The sequence below is a fragment of the Mytilus californianus genome, unplaced genomic scaffold (assembly GCF_021869535.1).
Source record: "Mytilus californianus isolate M0D057914Y unplaced genomic scaffold, xbMytCali1.0.p SCAF_6, whole genome shotgun sequence".
Lineage (NCBI taxonomy): Eukaryota > Metazoa > Mollusca > Bivalvia > Mytilida > Mytilidae > Mytilus > Mytilus californianus.
The window spans coordinates 29,757,648-29,781,237 of record NW_026262712.1 but is presented as its reverse complement, the minus strand read 5'-3'; the positions used below and the strand labels follow the sequence as shown (position 1 = coordinate 29,781,237).

General features: G+C 31.7%; 3 protein-coding genes across 6 annotated transcripts in view; all 3 read left to right on the top strand.

Moving 5' to 3' along the window:
* Positions 1-23,590, top strand: part of LOC127705049 (transcription intermediary factor 1-beta-like) — a 605,637-nt gene that overhangs the window by 149,331 nt on the left and 432,716 nt on the right. The window lies entirely within an intron of this gene.
* Positions 1-23,590, top strand: part of LOC127705477 (probable RING finger protein 207 homolog) — a 239,496-nt gene that overhangs the window by 140,456 nt on the left and 75,450 nt on the right. The gene's annotated exons all lie outside the window — the stretch shown is intronic.
* Positions 1-23,590, top strand: part of LOC127705050 (ubiquitin-conjugating enzyme E2 T-like) — a 240,236-nt gene that overhangs the window by 208,385 nt on the left and 8,261 nt on the right. The window contains exon 4 of one of the 4 annotated variants that reach the window (XM_052209322.1): positions 21,840-21,938. The exons of the other annotated variants lie outside the window; for them this stretch is intronic. Within the exon in view, the coding sequence (XP_052065282.1) occupies positions 21,840-21,938 (99 nt within the window). The remainder of the gene's footprint in view (positions 1-21,839; positions 21,939-23,590) is intronic. 4 annotated transcript variants of the gene reach the window in all.

Below are 23,590 nucleotides of genomic sequence, written 5' to 3'. Positions count from 1 at the left end.
TTATTTGATAAGTGTTTTACTTATCTTCATTTCAAGTACAAATGTATTTCGTTTCACATGTTACAAACATTGCTTCGAACTCGTTTTTATTTCTCGGTTTTAATGGAACATTTAAGGTCAAGGAACAGTTCATAGTCCATATCACAGATTTTGATACAATTTTGCATACAGCTTTAGCTCGTTGAATATAACTGAAAATCGAAAAAATAATGCATTTATCTATTTCATATTCTAGAATATAAGTGATTGAATTCTTTCAAAATAGGTGAACATTTGTATAGAAAGTACATATAATCAGCGAAAAATGGTCTTAAATTTGTCTTTAAATTATCAAATCTCCAATTTCAAATACATAGATTTTTCTTAAAAAACTGTAAGTTTCCGTTTTAATAATATAACAAAATCATATGGTCATCACAGACTTCGTTTTTGTGTATTAACAAAATTGTTATATTTATCAGCAGAGAAAGCACTTCAACTAATACAATAGAGTCATTAAAACGGTTGCCAAGATAGAGAATGCACCAGTGTACGATACTTTAGAATAGTTTGAAAATGCATCTGCCCGTTTCTCAATCAGCAAATAAAGAATATTAAAAAATATAAATGGTCATTCATAAATAAATTCTCAAATAGGAATTTTACAAATTGTTTTAGGAAGATTGGAACTTGTGTTTCACAATTTATAAGTAGATATAGGAAGATGTGGTATGAGTGCCAATGAGACAACTCTCCATCCAAGTTACAATTTATAAAAGTAAACCATTATAGGTCAAGGTACGGCCTTCAACACGGTACATACAATGTGTACTGAAAAAAAAACGAAATCTACAATGGGGCATTTAACACTTATAGGTCGAAGAAAAACTTACAACGCAATGGAAAATAACAGAAAACAACAAATAGTATATTGGTATATGTTTGGGCATGAGCGTTCCTAATGAAAGTTCAGAAAATCGCTTCGGATGCACGATATTTAATTATTTTACTGTATTGGTCGTTTTTCTTAAATTCACTTTTATATACTGATTGAGTGTAATAGTATAGTTCAAATATGTCTACTTTTTTTCCAAAAGCACAAATATAAAGTATAAACATAGATTTGAACTTTGTTTGACAGTGGCAAAGTCAATGGCTACGTGTACATCAGTGTGCGTTGTATGCGATCTTCAACACCAAACTTCGACGTCAACGCACTGGTGTATTGAGTGTGAGGAACCATTATTTTCTGAATGTAGAGAACATCATTATGTTTTAAAGGCAACAAGAAATCACAAAACTATTTCTATCTCAGATTATCAATTATTACCTACTGTTGTAACCGACATCCAGCAGAATTGCGTTTATCACAATGAGATTTATCAACTTTACTGTATTGAGCACGAAAGTCCAATTTGCAACAAGTGTGTAAAAGATCATGGAAAATGCGCAGAAATACTTTCACTTGAGGGGGTCATAAGGGACATCAAGACGTTCGAGTCTTTCGTTGACCTAGAGAACAGCATTGATGACCTATATGACAATACCAATCAAATAAGTAAAAACAGAAAGTCCAAAATAGAAAGTGTAACAGATCAAAAGGAGAACATAACTGTTCAAGTTTGTCACTTAATAAAGCAGTTCATCCAGCATGTCAATAAACTGGATGAGGAGTTAATAAAAGGACTTGACCAAATTGAATTGAAATACTGCAACCCGATTCGTTCAAGTGTGTCTTCAGAAATCAAATACACAAAGAAATACGCATCAAATCTGCAAACATTCCTGAGTATGAGAACAATTTAGGCAAAAACCACTGAATACGAAAAGTATCTTCAGTATTGTAATGAAAATGAGTATAACGAGACAATAAACATAGAAAATACAATAGATACTAAGCTACAGGATGTTCTGACTGTAGATAGATTTGGTTCCATTGACGTCAATAAAGGTCCATCACCAATCATTGATCTACAGAGAAGGAAAGACCGACATGCTCAAGTAATGGTTCCTAAACCAATAAAATGGATAAACAATGTAAAACTTGAATTCAAACAAAAACTTGTGCATTCCCTTATGGATGTTATGTTACGAAGAAAGGTGAATTTCTGTCAACAAATAACGAATATAACAATGAAAATATAACAACAATTAATGCCAATTTTGAAGTTAAATATTCAATCCTGCTTCAAAAACCACACTGTTCGTATGATGAAGCGTGCTTAGATGATTCCACAGTTAACGTTGCTGTGTCAACTGGATTTTCTAATAAACATCGTGGTATCAGTATTGTTCATCTAACAGAGAGAAAAGTAATAAACTTCATTGATTTACCTGGGTGTTGCTATGGCATACCTTATGAGGTAAATCATTGGTCTGCTGTGTTCACGGTAAAGAGTTACATGTGATATCAGTACAGACTACAGTAAAGCTACGATTTCATATCTGTAAATTCAGAAATTATTGCGTGCATTTATTATTGCGATTTTTCAAAAATGGACAAGAATGCGAGTTTAATTATTGCGATTTCAGCAAAATCTACATACAGATCTATGTTTTAGTTATCAAAATGCGAGTTCTTATTATTGCGATACTCATCTAGTCGCATTATTCGCATTAATAAAAACCTCGCAATAATTTCTGAATTTACAGTACTGCCTTACCGGGGTATGGATATGTCTCAACGCATGCCGATAAGATCTTCATTACTCATCCGGATAAACACATAGTAACTTGCTGTTTATACAATGGAGCACTAGTTTGGGAGTTCAAAGATGAAATCGTTTTAAATTATCCACAAGGAATAACCGTAGACAACAAAGGGAACGTTTTTGTTACTGGAATGTATTCATATAATGTGGTTGTCATATCTCCTGATGGAAAACAGTGCAAACGGATACTGACTCAGAACGGTAGACCGAAAGGAATTGTCTTTGACAAAGAGAGGAAGAAGCTGTTAGTAGCAAACGAAACCCAGTTTGCTTATATTTTTAACGTTTCATATTTCTAAATGAAATTTAGTTTCAAGAAATCAACGGGATTTAAACACTTCTGCTGAAGTCAATTATAAGTAATGATATAAAGGAAGCTAATAGAAAACGCTAGAAATTACATATATCTATTGACAGTGTTCTTCTAATACTCAGAATATATTGGCAATAAATAATTGTAGATTTAGATCAAAATTAATTTTATAAAAGATATATATCACTTGTTTTATCAAATATTTAAATGATACGATATTTTGGTAAACGTTCATTGGAAAACAACAGACTTAATATAAAAAAGGAGATGTTGTATGATTGCCAGCAAGACAACTATTAACCAAATTAAAGTTAAAACAAAGTCTGATAGCTATAATTATATCTTCTTTGAATGCACATGGGTAAAAAATATTAGACAAAATATTTATGTCTCTTAATATTGGTCAACATGTTTTTTGTCTTAAAAATCTTGTAATAGGATACACAATTGCAGATGTTGAATATTATGTTCTTAATCATATTATAACAATTGTTTGCTTTGTGATTTACAAATGCTTTTACTTATCAGAAAAGAGAACTAAATATGTGAATATCATGTCAGTCCTAAAAAAAGGAATTGAATCACAAATTTTATATTATCCGAAAAATTCATTTCTGAGAAAATGTCAAAAGAACATCTTAGAAATTTGATTCTCGATCTAATTTGTTTGCATTGGGATGGTTTAGTACCACAAAAAAATCATTGAAATAAAAGGAAGAAAACTTCTTAACAAGAACTTTTCCTTTCTCCATTTTTGTTGAAATACCAAATATAGAAAATTATTCTATGTTTGGTGTATTTGAATGATAAGATACCTTTCGATCCGAAAGATAAGAAACCATGATTTTACTTTTGTTTTTAAAATCAGAAACTAAAAGCTAAACAAAAGACGGTCAAAGTTACGTTTTCTTTTTTCATTTTATCTCAGTCGTTAAGCCACAAAAAGTATACATGCTTGTAGAATTACTCTGTAAATTGAAACTAACACGTAATAATAAATAGATTTATAAGAAGTTTGCCAATGAAAACAGTCCAAAATTCCACAATTGCATATGTTTTATTACAAAAACAATGATCAGTTCTTTGATAGTAGTTAAGGGACTCGTTAATATCACCAAAAGCCTAATAGTAGAACACTTACTAGAGGCCGAGATGAAACTATATTTTAGGACATCCAGAAATGAGAAAACCACTTAGAAATGCTGGTAAATATCTGGTAGCCATTGAAATGCGTTTTAACAACGAATTCAGTTACTTTAAATTATTACAAAAAGGAAAAGAAGGAAAGTGAAGTATATATCAGTGAGACAGCAACTCTAATGACACAAACTGATAAACGAATTTTCAAAGTTTTAGTCGAATCCTTATAAAATAAGTTATAACTGTCCCTATGTCAAAGGTTTTACAATAGTCCTTGTTTGATGCCAATGAATGTCAGCTATATAGTGTCTTATCGTCGGTTTCTTATTTGTGAAAATTCGTATGGTTTCAAAAAAAAAGTAGATACCAAATTGGCAACCATATATCATAAGTAAATAATCCAAAATTGAAAAGAGAGGCAGAAGATTCCAAAGGGATATTTAAACCCAAAAGTCGAAAACAAACTGACAACGTCGAGGCTAAACACAAAAAGGACCAAAATGACAAACAACAGTCGACAAAACTAAAGACTGAGCCTTAAGATTGTCATGTGCTCCTGAAGGGAATCGAATCCTGCTCTACTTGTGTCATACCTCGTGTTGCTTATGTTAGTGCAAATTCGGAAATGGGTCTAATTCATTGGTGTCACATTCGAGGGAAAACAAACAGGATTGTAGATGCGACAATTAAAACATATCAGTCATAATCTGAGAAACTGATATTCTATAACAGTCAAACAGACAGCAGCGTGTTGACAAGAACCCGATGAAAAGAAAATAAACAATAGCAAATAATTACACCGATCACTAATGTTGAGCAAATCGAAGCCAAACAAAACCGTCGTATTATTTTTTGCAAGTAAAAATACAATAATTCGGCATTTTCACTGTCGAGACAAAAAAAAATTGTATAGAAGACACTTCAAATATATCTTATGAAACTTTGTGTTTTTTTTAGAATTTCTAATGTGACGTCACTTTGTGCGTTGATGCTTTGGCTAACTCGGCTGTGTATTTTTATATGTTGGATTAAGTTGTTTTATGTAATGTATCCGTTTTTATTCTGTAGTTAGTCCCCACTTCGGTTTTATCATGTATATCTATTATATAGTCATTTTATAAAATTTACTGTTTGCAAAATTATAAATTATTCTAAATAATAAGGATGTTCTTGTCCCAGGCAGAAAACCCTGGCCGTGTTAGGCGCAACTTTTTGGAAGTTTTGGTCCTCGGTGCTCTTCGGCTTTGTTCTTGTTTTGGTTTTCAAGCTTTTTTCATCTGCGCGTCACTGGATGGTCTTGTGTGGACGAGACGCACGTATGGCGTATTGAATTTTAAGCCTAGTACGTTTTGTTAGCTATTATTCGTGTGTTTCTTTGTCCTATATGTTCTCCCATTTATTTGTATTGTGGCCCTGTCATGTGATGTTGTCGTTTTGGTGTTGTGTTTGACGTTGCCATTAAAGCGGGAGGTTTGGCATGCCACAAAACCAGGTTCAACCCACCATTTTTTTTCTTAAAATGTCCTGTACCAAGTCAGGAAAATGGCCATTGTTATATTATAGTTCGTTTCTGTGTGTGTTACATTTTTAATGTTGTGTTTTTGTTGTGTCGTTGATCTCCTCTTATATTTGATGCGTTTCCCTCAGTTTTAGTTTGTAACCCGGATTTGTTTTTATCTCTATCGATTTATGAGTTTCGAACGGCGGGATACTACTGTTGCGTTTATTTATTCTATAAAAGTTAAGCAAATCATGATAGCTTCCGTAAAATTTTCACAGAAATTACTAAAAGTTAACCATTTATTGATAACTTTCGTGTAACCATTTACCCCTCTTTCAATGAAATTATAACAGGAAGCACATACCCTAAAATACCGTTTCAATAATCTTTATATTTACCAAGATTAAAATTGTATAACCATACGTGCGTTTTGAATCAAATAATTTAAATGAGCCAAACAAAAATCAAAGTTAGAATAGAATTAGAACCCTAATGTAAGAGGTTGATTTAAAATGCCTCACATAAGAATGTATTAAGTAATGGAAGAGAATAAGAAATTTCATGTCAGTAGTGGCCAATGCATACTAAAAACCTATATAAAGGATATAGATAGGTGTCCTTTATGTTTTTCTATTTTTTATACTTTTTGACAATTGTTCTCTATGTTTATATTTTTATCACCTCATGATTCTCTAATCTTTATTTTTATTGATCTATTTCTCTCTCTATTCTTCCTATTTATTGTCGATTATTTTCAATTTTGAAAACCCCAATCCAAACCTTTCTAAATTATTTCAACTGTTAATTTGGAACTATTGTATATGTTTAAACAACAAGCCGCAAAACATCATTTCCTTTGTATAGGTTTTGTCTTAATTTTGAGGTAAGTCGAAAAGAAGAATTGTTGCATTACAGCTGTTGCATTAGTCAAAAAAAAAAAAAAGATAAATATTATACCGCGTTAAGATAAAATTGAGAATGGAAACAGGGAATGCGTCAAAGAGACAATAAACCGACCAAAAAAGCTGAAAACAGACAAAGGTACCAATGGGTCTTCACGACAGCAAGGAAATCCTTCCACTGGAGACGGGTTTTGCTAGCTCATAAACAATGCTGTATACTAGTTCAGCGAAAATGGACGTCACACTAAACTCATACAAAACATAAGTCTTACACAGACTAAAGGTTCCTGAAGCGATACAGGCGCAAACATGTTACTGTGGCATGAAATGTTTTGTTACATATCAACCCTCCCAAATAGCTTTAGTTAATATGGAATAAACAGACACACATCAATTCGCACAGTAACTCTCAATTTAAAAGAAGTCCAAAATATTCATGTATATCAAACAAATATCTGAGAGGGTGATGGAGCAATTTGTATTATCTCGAGAATACACGATTCACCGATTGTCTGTTATCTTTTCATTATACTTAATGTTCATTTAAATCATAGATTGACAGAAATAATCTAGACTTCACGAACATAACAACCATTCAAAACCATGGAAAAGTGCACAAATGATAAAGCTTCTCAAGGGTTTGCATCTGCAACTTTGTTAAGGCGAGAAAAACATGTATGTGAAGTTAGCAGCCGGTTTGTTATTCGATATTCGATATACAATATCCAACCGGCTGCTAGCAGTCGCTTCGATATTCAAAATTTACTTGAAAATCATAAAAGAATTAAATGAAGTTGATAACATTAAAAGCATGATTTTCATAGTTAAGAGTACTGATAATATACGTTGGAAATCGTTTTATGACCTCTACAAGCTGTCATAAATTCTCGAATATAAATCCTTTTCTAAGTTGCATATTTGTCTTTATGTAATATAGATTTTTATCAATAAAACGACTCAAAGATGTACTTTTATATATAATACTTCGTAAAACAAAAAGAAAACCGATAACTCTAGAAACATTTAGAAATACATGTATAAAAAGAAACATTTACGGAAAGCCTAAAAAAGAAATATATAGTGAAAACCTACCTGAGACCGCTTATATGAGGGCAAGACCCACCTGGTCTTTCAATGTCCATTAAATTCTACTAAATCATAAACTCTGTATATATAAAGGTTGTATTAGAAGGATTTCTCAGATAAATGTCATCTTCGATATCTACGGAGGGCTTAGATTGTCACTTTTCAGCTAAAAATTGTCAAAATTTTAGGACAAAGGGCACAGGGCAATGGTTAGAGCCCCCTGATCTCTCAATCTTTCTAATATTATGCAGACATTTAGTTAATAGATAGATACAAACGTGACTAAAAGGAGTTTGGGTACACTTCCTGTCTTCCATGTGTACGGAGCGCCCAAAGTGCCAGTTGGATATTGAAAGACCAGTGTGGTCTCAACCCCATTTAAGCGGTCTCAGGTAGGATTTCACTATATATTTTGAAAATCCAACTGGCACTTTTGCGAAGACAGGAAGTATACTCAAATTCCTTTTAGTCACGTTTGAATCTACCTATTAATTAAATGTCTGCTAAATATTAGGCAGATTGAGAGATCAGGGAGCTCTCACCATTGCCCTGTGCCCCTTGTCCTGAAATTTGACATTTTTTTGCTGAAAAGTGACAAACTAAGCCCTCCGTAGATATTGAAGATGATATTATTCTGGAAAATCCTTTTGATACAATATTTATATATACAGAGTCTATGATTTAGTCGAATTTTATGGACATTGAAGGAACAGGGGGGTCTCACCGTCATTTAAGCGGTCTCAGGTAGGTTTTCCCTATTTATTTTGAATATCCAACTAGCACTTTGGGCCCTCCGTAAACATTACAACAGGCAGCGTATCCAAATTCCTTTTAGTCACGTTTGTACCTATTAACTAATTGTCTGCTAAATATAAGGCAGATTGAGAGATCAGAAAGCTCTCATCATTGCCCTGTGCCCTTTGTCCTGAAATTTTGACATTTTTTGGCTGAAAAGCGACAAACTATGCCCTCCGTAGATATCAAAGATGATATTATTCTGGAAAATCCTTTTGATTCAACCTGTATATATACAAAGTCTATGATTTCGTTGAATTTTATTGACATTGAAGGAACAGGGGGGTCTCACCATCATTTAAGCGGTCTCAGGTAGGTTTTCGCTAATATATTTTTGATATCCAACTGGCACTTTGGGCCCTCCGTAAACATAAAAGACAGGCAGTGTCACGTTTGTATCTACCTTTTAACTAAATGTCTGCTAAATATTAGGCAGATTGAGAGACCAGGATGCTCTCACCGTTGCCCTGTGTCCTTTGTCCTGAAATTTTGACAATATTTTGCTGAAAAGTGACAATCTAAGCCATCCATAGATATCGAAGATGATATTATTCTAGAAAAATCATTTTGCTACAATCTTCTTATATACAGAGTCTATGATTTAGTCGAATCTTATGGACATTAAAGGAACAGGGGTGTCTCACCGTTATTTAATCGTTCTCAGGTAGGTTTTCGCTGTACATTTCTTTTATTTGGGCTTTCCATATATATTTCTATTTAAATTTCTATATGTTTCTAGAGTGATCGGTTTTTGTTTTTGTTTTAGGAAATATTAAATATAAAATTACAGTTTTGATGTCGTTTATTGATAAAAAGCTATTTTACAGAAAGACAAATATGCAACTTACATAAGTATTGATAAGGGTTTATATTCGAGGACAACGAGAGTTTTAGACAACTTGGAGGGGTCATAAAACGATTTCCTACGTATCTTTTCACTCCTTTCACCTATGAAAATCATGTTTCTAATGTTATCAAGTATTATATTTTTTTTGTGTTTTTTAACTAAATTTGAATATCAAACCGGTTGGATATTGAATATCGAATATCGAATAACGAACCTGCTGCTAACTTCACATGGATAGAAAAAACTAAGCGTTAGATATCAAGAATGAAAAAATGCAGGAGTATCGACATACTTGGCATTCCTACTTTTCCTATCATAAATCTTAAGTACCTATCACAAATAGATTGACGACTTTCAAATAATAAAGTTCTAAATACTCTGAGGAGTAGAAATATGGTTAGTTAGGTGTTCTTAAGACTGGTTATTAAACCTGGACAAAGTTGGGAGTTTGCAGGATGTACAAGATTTCCGCGGCATCCGTTCAGAATGTTGTCGTTCAATCTGATGTTTCGTATCAAGAGAGTGACATTTTGAAAGAACTATTCTATTATTTTACTAAATACAGCTAAGATAATATATTCGTTTTGGTAGTATCTTGAACAATTCAAAGTTTTGTTAACACTTAATTCAGAATTTTGATTATATCAATGATAAGCCATATCAACACAGAAGTGCTGACTACTGTACTGGTGAATATTTAAAAAATATAATTTTGACATTAATTAAAAAGGTTCTTAGATACTGACATTATCAAAATACAATTGTTGTATTAGAATATATTTTTTTTCAATTGGTAAACTACAAAAAAAAAAAATATTTTGATAAGAACGTTCGGACATTTGAAACAAAACAATACCGCCTGACTGTTTTTTCTTTATTCAAATAATACAAGAGAGATGAAATGATGCTAGAACACTTTTATTACCTCCGATTTATATATATTAACGACTATCTTTAACTGATTTTTTTGAATTGTGATAGCTATGATTTGTAGATCCATCAGAGAACAAAATAATAAATATATGCAAACACTTTGTATAAGACATACTCGTTTTTTTGACAACAATAACACAGAGGTTTCATTTCTTGTGAAGTTCTATCAAAAACAGTGTATTTTGTTTTTGTTAAATTTTAGAATGTAGTAAAGTGTTGTTTTTTTACATGGTTTTGAAAAATGATTTTAAAAAGAAACACCATTTTTCACTTCCTTTTTTGATGTCGAATGTTACATTTGCTATTATAAGCTTGAAAGCATTGTGTTGTTGTTGTTATTGTGATTTTAAAAAGTTGGAAACACGCTTTAATGAAAATATTGTTTTAAGCAGTTTGAAGTCTATAGTGCCTTACCACTAAAATTGATCGTAAGTTAATCGAATTTTGATAAAAGTGCGAAAGAATAAAATTAATATTATTTTTTAATCCTTTACTTCAAATTTCGACGTCCAATAAATAAGAACAAAACCATATTAAATTTTATAGATTATTTATGAAAGAGAAATTCGATAACATTGTGACGATAAGTGAATGAAACAAAACAAATTGTCTGATAATTATTCCTTTATAAGGCAACGATGCATGTGGTGAAATTAGTGTAATTAATTCAATAAACCATGTTAAACATCAAAAAAGGCGAACATGAATGTTATTTTGAATTAGTGGTGCATTTCAGAGCAACGCTATGTAAAATATGATAATTACCTTCAATATGTTTTCCCTAATTAGTCATAAAAACACACCTGTGGGTTTAGAATTAATGGAATGAACGTCTTTACTAAGGTAATTAATTTCAAGGTTGATCACATTTTGCATGAAAATCTTGGTTTAAGGGCATTGGTGCATTTATTGCCTTAAGTGAACTGAATTGTTCAGGATTTAAGTTTTCGTAAGTTTTTGTGATGCGCTGACCAAGATCGTTAATTTATCTGTTCGTATAAAAATAACATTGAATTAGGAGATGTATATTTTACAGTCATGCACATTATTCTATTTGGCGGTATTTTGATCACGGAAATGGTTGTTTTTTCTGACATTGGTTTACATCTAACACCTTATTATTTTGATTTAAAAATAAACACATCTTTTGCACTTCCTTTATTGAAGCTGAATATAACTTCATTCGCTATTATAATCTAGAACGCATTTTATTGTTGTTATTGTTGTTGTTGTTGTGATTTCAAATAGTTGAAAAGACGCTTTTATGCAAATCTTGTTTTAAGGAGTTTGGAGTCTAAAGTGCCTTACGACTAAAATTGGATGTAAGTTAAATGAATTGTTGATAAAAGTGCGAAAGATCAAAACAATTGTTATCCTTTAATCTTTTACTTCAAATTTCTACGTCAAATAAATTAAAACAGAACCATATTGATCAATCAATTATAAAAGAGAAATTCGATAACATTGTGACAATTGATGAATTGAACAGAACAAATCGTCTAATAAGCATTCCTTTGTAAAGCAACGATGCATATGGAGAAACCAGTGTAATAAATTCAATAAACTATTGTAAACATCAACACAGGCGAACATGAATGTTATTCTGAATTAGTGGTGCATTTCAGAGCAACGCTATGTAAAATATGATAATTACCTTCAATATGTTTTCCTTAATTATTCATAAAAAAGACTCTGTTGGTTTAACATTTATGTAATGAACATCTTTATTAAGGTAAGTAATTTCAAGGATGATCGCAATGTTCATGAAAATCTTGTTTTAAGGGCTTTGGTGCATTAATTGCCTTACGACTAAAATTGATCGTAAGTCAACTGAATTTTTCAGGATTTAAAATAATTTTAATTCTTAAATTTTTGTGATGCGCTAACCAAGATCGTTAATTTATCTGTTCATACAAAAATAACATTGAATAAGGAGATGTATATTATACAGTCATGTACATTATTCTATTTGGCGGTATTTTGTTCACGGACATGGTTTTTTTTTCTGAAATTGTTTAACATCTTACCCCTTATTTCATTGATTTTGCATTTAAATTGTGTCATAGATCAAATGTATTCGTTCAATGTATGTTAACGTGTGTTAATATGTCTTTTGATTGAATTAAGCCATTCCAATTGATATTTTTAGTGTGTCTTTCTATGTTGTGATGTTACACTATTGTTTCAGATAAGGGTGAAGGTTGGTTCCTAGTAAAACGTTAAAACCATCTGCATTTGATCTGATGGTCAGTAGTTGTTGTGTGTTTATGTGATTCATAAGGGTTTCTAGTTTCTTTTTTTTTATATAGATGAGACCGTTGGTTTTCCAGTTTAAATGGTTTTACACTTGTTATTTTTGAGGCCCTTTACAGTTTGCTGTTCGGTGTGAGCCAAGGCTTCGTGTTGACAAACGAACTTTGACCTATAATTGATTATTTAAAAAAAAATGTGACTTGGATGGAGAGTTGTCTCATTGACACTCATACCACATCTTCTTATATATATATATATGTGATCATTTTCATAGATTAACTTCCCTCTACGTGTTAAGGTTATTGTGGTTTTCTGTAACTTTTTATGTTATTTTGTTGCATTTAGGAGTCAATCATTTGTTATTGATGAGGTAGGTCACCGAAGGATCTTGTGGAAGGACAATTAACTTTTAATTTTATCTAGGCGTCTTTTTTGCTTTAAATTTTAAGCACAAATATTTTTCGACATATATGTGATAGAATATTCATTTTAATTCTTTCTTGAATTAGGATATTTACTGTTAGTTTTTACTAGACTAGTCTATACATTTCTTAAATTCCTAAATCAGAACCCATACTCTCAACCCGAAAATAACGTAAATGAGCAGTGGTTATATACATTCTTTGTAGTAGCAAGGGCAGATAATAACACTTTAATATTAATCGAGTTGTTTTCATATAACGTAGTAGTTCATATGCCATCGCCTGGCGCTCACTGTCTTCATCCATTGTTCGTTTTCGTCGACGTAAACATTTTCATAGATCTTCTCTGAAAACAATGAAAAAATAATTTCATACAAACTTAAGATGAAAGATCATAAAGGGATATTTAATATACAGTTTGTGTTTCGTTTCCAATCAGTCAATATATATATGGCCACCGTGGCCGAAAATAGAAGATAAGGATATCATGCGTGTATTGTCAAAATTTTTAAGAATACTTATAGAAATAGAAAATCTGATGTGGCAACAATGCTCAAAATATCAAGATCCTACTTCCCATATTCTCAAAAATGATGAAATGAAATGATTTCCTTAAGGAGTGGCCAATTTTCATTGTCCGTTTTTAGATTTTTGAATTAAAAAGAAACTGGGGTATCAACTCTTTCAAGAAAAAATGACCTTATATTGATTTGGCTATATATCTCTTCAGCTGTTTATGATCTTAGACAACCTCGGCTTTCAGATATGCTTTGAGCGTACATGGTGGAGGTAAATCCAGAAAAGAGCTTTGGACGCATGAAATCAATAACGCTTTGTTTTCAGTTATTACAGCACTGGATTGATACCTCTGCTGGTGGATTATTAGTCCCGAGGGGTAATACCAGCTCAGAAGTACTGACATGATTAATAACAAACCATTTAAAACTGTCCTTTTACAAATTGTTGAATTATAAAAAAAATAGGATTAAACCCCCACAGGCAAAGTTGAACTTAGAAGGATTTCGCTATTTTAGGTACCTTTTGGTTATGTAGCTCTGTAACTGTTTCGGTTCTTATAGATCCATGGCTTTACCGTGTTCGGCTTTGAGCGTTCTTTATGAAGGTATATCCAGAAAAAAAACGCTTCGGACGAATGAAGTTAACAACGGTTTTTTTTTGTTCTTGCCTATTATTTCAAAAACTGGGAAACATCATCTTTAAGGTATCCTCTAATAATTTTGTACTTTATATACCTGTCAGTCATCAAACATGACCGCCAAATCTAAAAATATAACATAAGGGTAAAATGCATTAATTGTACCATATCTTCAAAACCATAATTGATATAGAACATCTGATAGGGCAAAACGATTGAAATGTCAAGATCTACCAATTTCCTATTTCAATAATTATCAGATGACTCCTTTATAAATGTGTTATTACAATTTAAGAAGATTTTTGGAAAAGGTTTATGTTGTGGATTTCATCTTAAAATCTATACAAGAATGGTGGAAAAGGTGTAGTGAAAACAGATAAGCATACAATATCTACAAAACAAATTAATATGACCCAAACTATTTAGCGAATTTTCCTCGGAGTTCAGTATTTTTGTGATTTTACTTTTTAATGAGTTATTACCCGTAAATGACAATTTAAGGCTTATTTTAGTGTTTTTGCCTATTATTTCTAACTCTATAATACAGAAGTTAAAACTATAACCAATATACCACTTTGATGTTGAAATATTTTTTTTATACCATTTTGTGATGTAATTTATCAAACTAATATTATGTTTTTTCCATAAGAGTTCAATACAAGACACTTTATAAGTTTGTTCAATAAAGATTGTATTGTTCTAACATTGTTAAGTATGTTTGTTTATATCTGTGTATAATGATGTATAAGTGTGAAAATTTAAATAAATACACAAGCCTCTGTCTGTTTAGAAACTGCTTTTTAGTCAAATCTATGAAAAATAAACCTTTTTTACAAAAATAATTTTCATTTTTTCTTGCATGAAAATGTTTGAAAGCAAGCTTGGGTCAACTAACAGTATAATCATCGTTTTGACCTGTACATGTATCAAAATGAGTTTTTGTGAATATAATCAGTCAACAAAATTATCAAATGATTTACCTTCAAAAATGCAGTTTGGATGCACGAAATTTCTTTAGTTTTTTTACGTACACTGGTCATTAATTTGCATCAGTTTAACTAAGCTATGATAACATATATAAAACGTTTAATCCACTGCAATTGTTTGCACCTGTCCTAAGTGAGGAATCTAATTTTGAGTAGTTGTCGTTTATTGATGTGGTTCACAAATGTTGCTCGTTTCTTGTTTTGTATATATATTAGACCGTTGGTTTTCCCGTTTGAATGGGTTTACACTAGTAAATTTTGGAGCCTGTTATAGCTTGCTGTTCGTTGCGAGCCAAGGCTCCGTGTTGAAGACTGTACATTGACCTATAAGGGTTTCCTTTGATAATTTTGACCTGGATGAAGAGTTGTCTCATTGGCATGCACTCATACATGCACCTCATCTTTTTGTATCTATATAAATTTATAACGAAGTTTTGAATTTATTTTAACAGTGAAACCATCAATGGCTACTTGTACATCAGTGTGCGCTGTGTGCGATCTTCGACACCAAACTTCGACGTCCACGCACTGGTGTATTGAGTGCGAGGACCCATTATGTTCTGACTGTAGAGAACATCATAACGTTTTAAAGGCAACAAGAAATCACGAAACGATTCTTATTTCAGATTACCAGTCCTTGCCAACTGTAGAAACTGACAAAAACCATATTTGCGTTGATCACAATGAGATGTATCAACTTTACTGTATTAAGCATGATAGTCCAATATGCAACAAGTGCGTAAAGGATCTCGGGAATTGTGGAGAAATACTTTCACTTGATGCGATAGTAAGGAATTTCAAAACTTCAGAGTCCTTCGTTGACCTAGAGCAGAGCCTTGACGACCAATCTACTAACATCAAAAAAATTCGTAAAAACAGATTCTCTAATTTAGAAATTATTACATATCAAAAGAAGAAATTATCTGCACAAGTTTGTCACTTAAAAACGCAGGTCATCCAGCATATCAATAAACTGGAAGAGGAGTTCATAAAAGAACTTGACCAAATCGCATTCGGTTGCTGCGACCCATTTCGTTCCATCTTATCTTCACTTCAAAATAAAGAAAAGGTTATAAATCAGATGAAGTCAGAAGTTGAAAACACAAAGAAATACGCATCAAATTTGCAAGCATTCCTAAATATGAGGTAAATTCAGAAGAAAACCACGGAATATGAAAAGCATTTACAGTCTAGTATTGAAAATAAGCATCACAATAAAATCAACATAGAAAGTGCAATCAATACTAAAATACAGGATATTCTGATGGTTGATCAATTTTGTTCCATTGAAGTCAAGAAAAGTCAGTCTACTGACATAAATCTAAATAGAAGGAAAGAAAGACAAGCCCAAATGATGATCCCCAAAGAGGTAGTATTAATTAACAATGTAAAACTTGTATTTAAAATAAAGTTCACCAAACTTGTATATACCCTACTGGATGCTGCGTTACAAAAAAAGGTGAATTTCTGTTTACAGATTTCAAAGATACCAATGGAAGAGTTAAAGGAGTTAATGCCAAAAGTGGAGTTGAATATACCATCCAACTTCAAAAACCATACCGCGCGTTTGATCTAGCGATCTTAGATGAAACTACAGTAGCTGTATTCACTAGACATTTAAGTAAAAAGCCAGGTATCAGTATTGTTGATCTGATTAAGAAAAAGGTGAAAAAGTTCATTGACTTACCAGGTGATCCTTACGGAATTACTTATGACGGTAAATCATTGATCTGCTGTGTCTTAGATAAAGACTTGCATGTAATATCTTGTTCAGACTACAGTATCACTACAGTCTCTAACACAGTCTCATCGCAGTTATCATACGTCTCAACGCATGCCGACAAGATTTTCTTTACAAATCCAGATACACAAAAAGTAACTTGTTGTTCATATAGTGGAGCAAACATATGGGAGTTCAAGGATAAAAACATTTTAGATGGTCCTCAAGGAATAACCGTGGATAACAACAGAAACGTGTTTGTTGTTGGAGACAACACATGTAATGTGGTTGTCATATCTCCTGATGGAAAACAGTTCAAACAGATACTCACCAAGGAAGATGGTCTTAACAGGCCAACAACACTTTTCTTTGACGAAGTGGGGAAGCAGCTTTTTGTAGCAAATGGAACCTATTTTGCAAATGTTTATGACATTTCTTACTTCTAAATGAAATATTATCACCCAAGGAGACATTTTTCGTATCATTGTTATTTTAGCTGTCATTACTTTTCTATTGAATGTCATGTCCACCAATCGTCCGGGATTGATTTCTGCTGAAGTTAAACACACGTTGTGCTATGTGATATAAAGATGCTTATAGAAAACTGAGTCATTTAATTATATCTTATGGTATGATCTAAACACAAAAGAAAGAATATATTATCTATATATGATTGCCGATTTAGGTAATAGGTTAATCAATAAAAGTTATACACCATTTGTTTTATCAACTATGAGAATAATACGATACTAAGGAAAAACGTCAAAAGGATAGCAAATCAACTTGTTGTTAAATTATAACACGACAGAAAGGTGACGTCAGTTATATGTCAATGTGACAGCAACATAACTACACAATAATATAGAAAATGTTAAAAGGTTAAGTCAATTTCTTTTAGTAAAATATAAAACTTTCCATATGTCAAAAAGATCTACAATATTCCTTGAAAGGTTCAAATGTTTTGTCTGTTTTTGCAAAGCATTTATTTGAATTTAAAAATGAAGTCCTTTTTTCATAGCGCTTAGTATTCAGCCGATCCTCATTGACAATTTTTATATGTAATTCGTGATATATAAGGTAGACTTCACAGTTTCTTGGATGAAATCAACAAAGTAACAAAACCATGAATAATTCTGTGAAAGATAAGCATTGATGTATTGGACAGTGAAATCAATTGCTAATGGACACAGTTGGTTTCTTTAGTAAAACCGCCATGATAGTAAACGTTACATATATTTTGTCAATAGTATAAATCCAGCAGTGATATGAAAATGAAACGTTTTTGATTACGCGAGTCCGAAGTGCTTTTTTTTGTTATTCACCTCCACCAGGATAGCTCACATCTAAACATGTAAAAGACATGGATGTATAAGACCAAAACATAAAAAGTGTTGGCTTGTTTAGGTTTTGACTTAACAGATGTTTAGCAAAAATATGTTTGCTTCTAAAGAAGAAAGACAATTATGGAAAATTGTTTTTTTTAAGCAAGGGGTTCCTTTTTCCTTCTTTCCCCAAAAAGTATAACAAAAATATCGAACTTCAAGGCAATTTCAAAAAGAGGAAGTCCATGAAAACTGACAAAATCAAAGGCTATCAATCAACGGAGCAAGTGAAATCAACTGTAATATTCCTGACTTAGTACAGGTGTTTATCTAAGACAATTGTGGGATTAACCAAATTGTTGTGTGTACACGTTCTGCTTACATACTTCTAATAATTGTGAGAACGTGACTTCTATAGGAGCATTAGATCAAATTATTTCTTTGATCTTCCTGTTCAAACACCTTCAGTATCAAAATGCACATGTTTTTGTTTATACTTATAAAACATTTTCCCTAATTTTTACATTATCTATCCTTTTACTGACCTGTTAAATATTTTAATTTAATAAACGTGTGGTTCGTTTGACCTCAGTTTTTATTGGTAAAACTTCGATTATGAAGTCTAATAGTCTTGCTTTCCTCTGAATTTTATATTGTGACGTCATGAAAAGATGTGATCGTCTGATGACGTCACATAGAAAGAACACATCTTTTTGCAAATCATTCTAAAGAAGGATTGAGTTTATCTGTTTATCATAAAAAAATCATTAGAGAAACAGATTCAACCACCAAATCTTGTACAATACGATATTCATCCACTATCGACAGTTAAATTTTAAATATGAAAATTCAAATGTCTCGAGTGGATTAATATTCTATCACATTCAATACAGTGGTAGATTCTATATGTATTTAATTATCTGTAAATAACTCTTTTATCACCTATAAAAATGGATAGGTAAAATTATGTGATTACATTTGAAGTTATTTAGTAATAACTTAAAATAAATACATGTCAAGGTTATTTAAATCATTTATAATTAGATCAATGCAGTGGTATTTTGTTGTGAGGTCGTTTGAAACGAACGACCCATTTATATATACTGAACAACATAAAACGAGAATCCCCCTTTATTACTTCTTTTTGTTGAAACTTTTGTTTTGTAATGATTGTAATAAAGGTATTTTTAAAACATCAATCTAAATCTGACAATAAAAAGAATGTACATAAACATAGGGTAAAATGCAGTTTTCGACTTATCTCTCAAAAACTAAAGCATTTAGAGGAAATCAGACAAGAAGTTAAAGTATTCATTGGGTTAAGGTCTCCCTACTCTGAAATTATCAGCTAAATTGGGTATCTAATTTTTAGGTTTTTGCCCCTGAATTGATGAGTTATTTTGCAGTTTTCGGTTATTTTCTTGAATATTATTATACTGTTATAGATAAAGAAAAACTGTAAATAGCAAAAATGTTCAGCAAAGTAAGATCTACAAATAAGTTTTATATGACCAAAATTGTCAATTGACCCCTTAAGGAGTTTATTGCCCTTTAAAGACAATTTTTCACAATTTGTATATCTAGTTTGCTTACTTTAAAAAATCTTCTCCTTTGAAACTGCTGAATCAATTTCAGCCAAGCTTGGGCTGAATGAGTTTCAGAGTATCTTGTATAAATTTTGTATTTTATTTCCTTGTATGTCAAGAAACATTAGCCACTATGGCTAAAATGGAACATAGGGGTAAAAATGCTTTTTTTTGCTTTTGAAGAAAATATGACAGATACAACATATGTACAAAGAACATTTAAATGGAATTTTTAAGCCAGTCATTAATATATATTGAAAAGCAAAAATAATCATTGATGAAAGATTTAAGCAAAAAATTACAGGTGAGTGATTCAGGCTCTTGAGAGCCTCTTGTTCATTAAGCACTGTTAAAGTCAGAAAGTTGCTCCCACTCAACATGCTCAATGTAAAAAAAAAATATTAAAAAAAAAAAATCCTTCCCTACCTACCCTAACTTTTTTTTAGATGTAACTGGAACCACACATACTATTTTATTTGGCCTTATGTTATACACAAAGTTAAAAAATACTCTATAGGTAAACAATTTTCATAGTGTATTCTGTAGATTGTAGTTGATGAACTAGTACTCTAAAACATCCTTCCTTCATACATGTTTTTACACCAACTTTATATGAAATTATCACTTGCCACATCTGTGAGTTTACAAGTGCCAATACGCGTGATTCCAATCGTTATGTTATCTTTGTCTTTCCGTCAAAGTGTTTGGTTTTAGGTGGCATTATTTGAAGTCATTTGTGCGTTTGTTGGGGTAAAATCTACGTCATTGTGATGAGCTAGAGGATGAATATTCTAATGGGGATAACTTCCTTATGACTGCTTCGATAACTGTTTTTAAATGATGAAATAAATATATTTCTTTAGGCAGTGTTGGATTATGTACTGTGAATTCATTTATTTTCGTGGATACCAATTTTCGTGGATTAAGGAAAACTTACATGTTCGTGGATATATAATTTCGTGGTTTTGCCTAAGTGTGCATACAAGTCTATAGAAAATTGATATTCGTTGATCATTTAATTTCGTGGTTTACCTGAACCCACGAAATCCACGAAAATTGATATCCAACGAATATTAATGAATCCACAGTACATAAGAATAAAGAAAACTTACTTTATCAGTTCAAAGATGCAGGGATCCAGTTAGCCCATAAAACGTTTGAATGACTTGACAAAGCAGCATATATTAAAATTGTATTTCTGGTAGTGGAAATGATATAGATCAAACATATTCTGGCTATACCCATTGGTTGCCTTCAGCTGTTTTCTACTTTTTGGTCAGGTTGTTGTCTCTTTGACACATACCCCATTTCGATTCTCAATTTTACTATTCCAGTTCCCACGTGCACTCACATATTGCAAGTTGGTAAATGGTGGTTTCTAACATTTCTAGATGTTTAAACCTTCCTGTTTTACAATGATTCATTTAAAGCCAGCTAGAGTTTTTGTAAACAACTTTTTGTGTTCTTCAATATACTACAGGAAGACACGTCACCCTACCTAGACACATTATTCTGTCTTTGAGCTGACCAGTCTGTTCTCACTCCTAAATGATTATGTATTGTGTAGAAGCAGCAAATACCAAATACAACATACGGACAAGAGACTGGTATGCTGCAAAGAAATCACTGAGGTGATACATGTACTAATTAATTGGATCTGAAAAAAACTATTAAATTCTATCCTATTTAAGTAACATGTTTGAACTCCTTGTTCTTTTGAAATAACAAATAATAGAAAAAATACAATTTTGCACTTGAACTGAAAAGGTTCAAATATATTTTCAGGAAAGAGCAATTGCAATGCATAGAATTAGCAGATTTGATTTTTAGCTGACAATTTTTTTTTTAAACATTTATAAACAAAACTGTGTCCATGGTATAAGTGAATAAAATAAAGACATACATAACTACAGATAAGTTTTTTTTATATCAAATATGAAGTTCTCCAACTTGTTACAAAAGCTAGGAAAGCCATTGTCTCATAGTAACTTCTGTTGGGGCGGCTGTTAGTGAAAGGGTTAATAGTATTATGATAATCATGATAAAAGTGTATACAGTTTAAATATTTTTATTGTTATAGGGGGCATGGAAGCCATGTTTAAACATCAGTACAGTGTTATTTTTATTGTTATAGTGGCATGGAAGCCATGTTTAAACATCAGTACAGTGTTATTTTTTTTGTTATAGGGGGCATGGAAGCCATGTTTAAACATCAGTACAGTGTTAACCAGTATACAGTTATTAATGGCAGAACCAAATCCTGAAGATCCACTGATGGCTGATATTGTAAGTACAATAACCTAAAGAGATCCCCAATGAGGATCTTCAATGCCCTTCAACTCCGTACCTGATTTTGTCATTTAAAAAATTTTGATTCAACCATCTCTAATGAGTCCTTATTCTAAGAAACAGGCATCTGGCGTACAAAATCAAAAGTCTAGTATCTATGAGAAGTTTTTCTATAAATGAAGGTTTTATGAACAAAAATATTATTAGTATTTTCGATCATAATTCTTATATGATTTGCATATCCAGGGTTTAAGCTAGGATTTTGAGGGCTTTAGTCACTTTTGCGTGAGATGAAAATCAACATTATTTTGGGTAACAGCTAGGGACCAAGGATGTATGTATATAACTAACTATACATCTTTGTCAGACTTTGAAGGACTAATTGCATGATTTGACTGATGTGTCACTTAAATATGAAGATTAGGATATAAGATCTGAAAATCTAGTTCAAAATTTTACTTCAATTAGTTTCAGGGGACATTCCTGATCAACAAAAGTTGGGTCCCTTTTTATCAAAACCAGGAATCACAGTATAAATGATTTTGTTGAACTTTGTAAGACTATTACACTGCATAATCATTATCCTTATAAGACGTTAAAATCGATATTTTGAATTAATTTCTATAAAGTTGGAACCAAGGATTTGTACAAATTCACATGGAACGATTCTAATAACCATTTGATAACTGTAAATTGTAAATTAATCGAGAATAGACTATTTTCATATTACCGACTTTTGACTCCGGATTATATAATTTGTCGACTGGTTACCTTGGACATCATGGTACACGGTCAAGTAAGAGCAACCAAAATAAGTAAAATCAAACATATAATCGGTGTAATTTGAGGGGAAAGTTTACTGTTTTCCGATGATTTTGTAGTGGAAAAAAATGTTTAGCAGGTAATTTTCCCCAAAAGTTGTACCGATTGAAAGCTTGGTTTTATTCTTTAGCTTGCTCTTACCTGACTTGGTACCATGATGTCCAAGGTAACCAGTCGACAAATTACAAGCCAGGAAATTTTTAAAATGCTGTTTACATTTTGGAGGTAAAAAGATAGAATGTGCAAAATTGTATAGATATCTTGGAATCACATTTACATCTAGTGGTATATTCAAGCAGTGTAAAGATGAATTATACAACAAATCTTTAAAAGCATGTTTTAAGCTGCAGAGATGCTTATCATCTAACCCTAGTATTGCCACTTTTTTACATCTTTATGATCACACAATTAAACCCATACTATTATATGGCAGTAAAATATGGGGAATGTTTCGTACTGATTCAGCTGCTTGTAAAAAAGATAATGATTATATATTGGAAAAAGTTTTTGGTCAGGATTCTTCTAAAAAAAGTTCATAACAAATTTATGAAATATATTCTTGGTGTAAACAGAAAGTCCAGTAACATAGCTGTGATGTCAGAGCTTGGTAGATTTCCTATTTATTTTACTATAATTTTATCAATGTTAAAATATTGTCATAGACTGGAAGGTTTGAAAGAAGGATTATTATTTGATGCATTCATATGTTGTAAACAATTACATATTTCTAATGTAAATACATGGTACTCTAGTATAGATTATATTCAGAGAGAGATTGAATTACCAAATTTTGACCAATCAATTGGTTGTTTATGTCAGTATGTTAA